Source organism: Tribolium madens, unplaced genomic scaffold, assembly GCF_015345945.1.
Source record: "Tribolium madens isolate multiple individuals breed KSU strain unplaced genomic scaffold, Tmad_KSU_1.1 Scaffold_19;HRSCAF=116;Tcas5.2_LG9, whole genome shotgun sequence".
Classification (NCBI taxonomy): Eukaryota; Metazoa; Arthropoda; class Insecta; order Coleoptera; family Tenebrionidae; genus Tribolium; species Tribolium madens.
The window spans coordinates 5,322,112-5,324,231 of NW_025400983.1; the positions used below are offsets into that span (position 1 = coordinate 5,322,112).

The following is a 2,120-nucleotide window of genomic DNA, read 5'->3' on the forward strand; positions in this document are numbered from 1 at the left end:
ACCAGTGCTTGTCAGTAAACCCGTCCCCAGCCAATTGTTCAAAAAAGTGTAGATTTTGCTCTTACTCAAATGCTTGGTGGTCGATAAAATCAACTGAAATTGATGTTTGCATCATTGTGGGGGCGTTTTTGGTACTTACTTCAATGTCGCTAGGATCGAGAAAATTCACAATGTCGACGTAGAGGGCCGAAAAGCGGAAAATGGGGTAGTACTCCCGTGAGAATTTTCGCATTCTTGTAAACAGTAAGTCTTAGGAAGAGTTACAATCTGATTGATTATTTCAGGCGCTTACCTGGGTCTTGTGTGAAGATGTACATGTGCCCGAAAATTGGTGTCTCAGGGGGGGCACGTATTTTCTTCAAAATTTTCTTATTCCTGAGGTATTTTCGGAAAAAACGCCAACTTTGGAGTAGCAAAATCAGGGCTATGCCGGTTAATAACAGATAAAACGACAGCATTTTCACTGTTTACAGGTCGAAGGTTATGTAACAAGTGTTGGATACAGTCTGACAGGTTTTATAATGTGCTCGTTTCAATGTCGATCTTTGTTCTTCTTGTTAATAACACAACTTGCAAATTTGTGTTCGGAATAATCAGTCTATGATACAACTAACGACGTAATGTATTTTGTTATCTTGTGATAACAATAAATGTTCAGATGGAAGCACAAACTTTCCATAAATAACTGATTTTTTTCGAGATCAACAAACTAATCAAGTATAATTGTTTTTTTTTATATTAATTGTACAGGCTGCATTATGAAAAACGCCTCAAAAGCCATAACTCCATTATTTTTAAACTTGTGACAATACTTCTTAGAACAAAGTTGAACATTTTTTTGTCATCTATTGTTTGGGATAGATGCTAAACTAACGCTGTTTTCTAAATGATAGTTAACAAAAAATGTTCAACTTTGTTCTAAGAAGTATTGTCATAAGTTTAAAAACAATGGAGTTATGGCTTGGGGCGTTTTTTATAATACAGTCTGTATGGAAAGTAAGAGATTTAAATAGTATATTATGTAACTAGTATTATAAACGCCACTTTAGACAGAGTTTTATTAGGCACGAGCGAAGCGCAGCGGAGCGAGTGTTTAATAAAACGAATGTGCAGAGAAGTTTATTCACGTATTACATACTATACTTTTTCTACAACCACTACGAAAAAAAATTACTTAAATTAAAAATTAAATTAAAAATAATTAATAAAAAAATAATCCGTGTTTTAGATGTGGGAATAGAAAAATGGAATTAAGTACAGGAACTTATTTTTAATTCTGTTTTTGTAATAAAGTACATTTACATGTACATTGAAAAATTTACACAATTTCTTAATATTACCTAAGTACAGGCATTAGAAAAAATATTTATGTTTATTTATAGTGAAACAGATTATTTATAATTATATGATTCATTACTTTAGCATTACACTTAAATATAATTATTTACTTAGAATCAATTTATCTTATAAATAAATATATGACTACATTGTTTGGAGATTACTCCACTCGCTTCGCTCGTTTCGTAAACTACAATAGCTTTCATTTATTATTTGTTCATTAAATTAAACGCAGTTTCTTAAAAATCGATATACGTATTTATGATCACAACATACTCACTTTTATTGCAATTTTTCGATTTTGACTTTGACATCGTTCTTTGGCCTTAGCACCAGGTCTGGCCTGAACTCAATCTCGTACATATCATCGACTTTCTCCAACTTGAACTTCCTCAAAATCCCACAGAGTACTGTTTTGAGTTCCAGGAAAGCAAACTTCTGTCCTATGCAATTTCTAGGCCCYGCACTGAACGGAATATAGGCAAAAGGGTGTCTCTCATTTACTTTATCGGGGAGAAAACGGTCCGGATCGAACTTCAAAGGCTCAGGATAAATTTCCTCATTCCGGTGTAAATCAAAAATGTGAATATGCATAACCGTTCCCTCTGGAATCGCATAACCAGTTTTTGTGACAAAATCCTCACTGGCGTACCGAGAAATGAACGGGACACTTGGGAAAAGCCTTAGTGTTTCTTTGATGCATCTTTCAGTGTACTTGAGCTCTTGGAGGTCGCTGTAAGTGGGGACTTTTTCAGCCCCGACTACTGAAAAGATTTCCTCTC

General features: G+C 34.3%; 1 protein-coding gene across 1 annotated transcript in view; it reads right to left on the reverse strand.

The window, feature by feature from the left end:
* LOC123010238 (cytochrome P450 4C1-like) overlaps window positions 1-2,120 on the reverse strand; it is a 6,028-nt gene continuing 3,908 nt past the window's right edge. The window contains exons 7-9 of the mRNA XM_044406959.1: window positions 293-2,117; window positions 140-249; window positions 1-93 (exon numbers count right to left, since the gene is read on the reverse strand). Of these exons, the coding sequence (XP_044262894.1) occupies window positions 1,621-2,117 (497 nt within the window). The 3' untranslated portion in view covers window positions 1-93; window positions 140-249; window positions 293-1,620. The remainder of the gene's footprint in view (window positions 94-139; window positions 250-292; window positions 2,118-2,120) is intronic.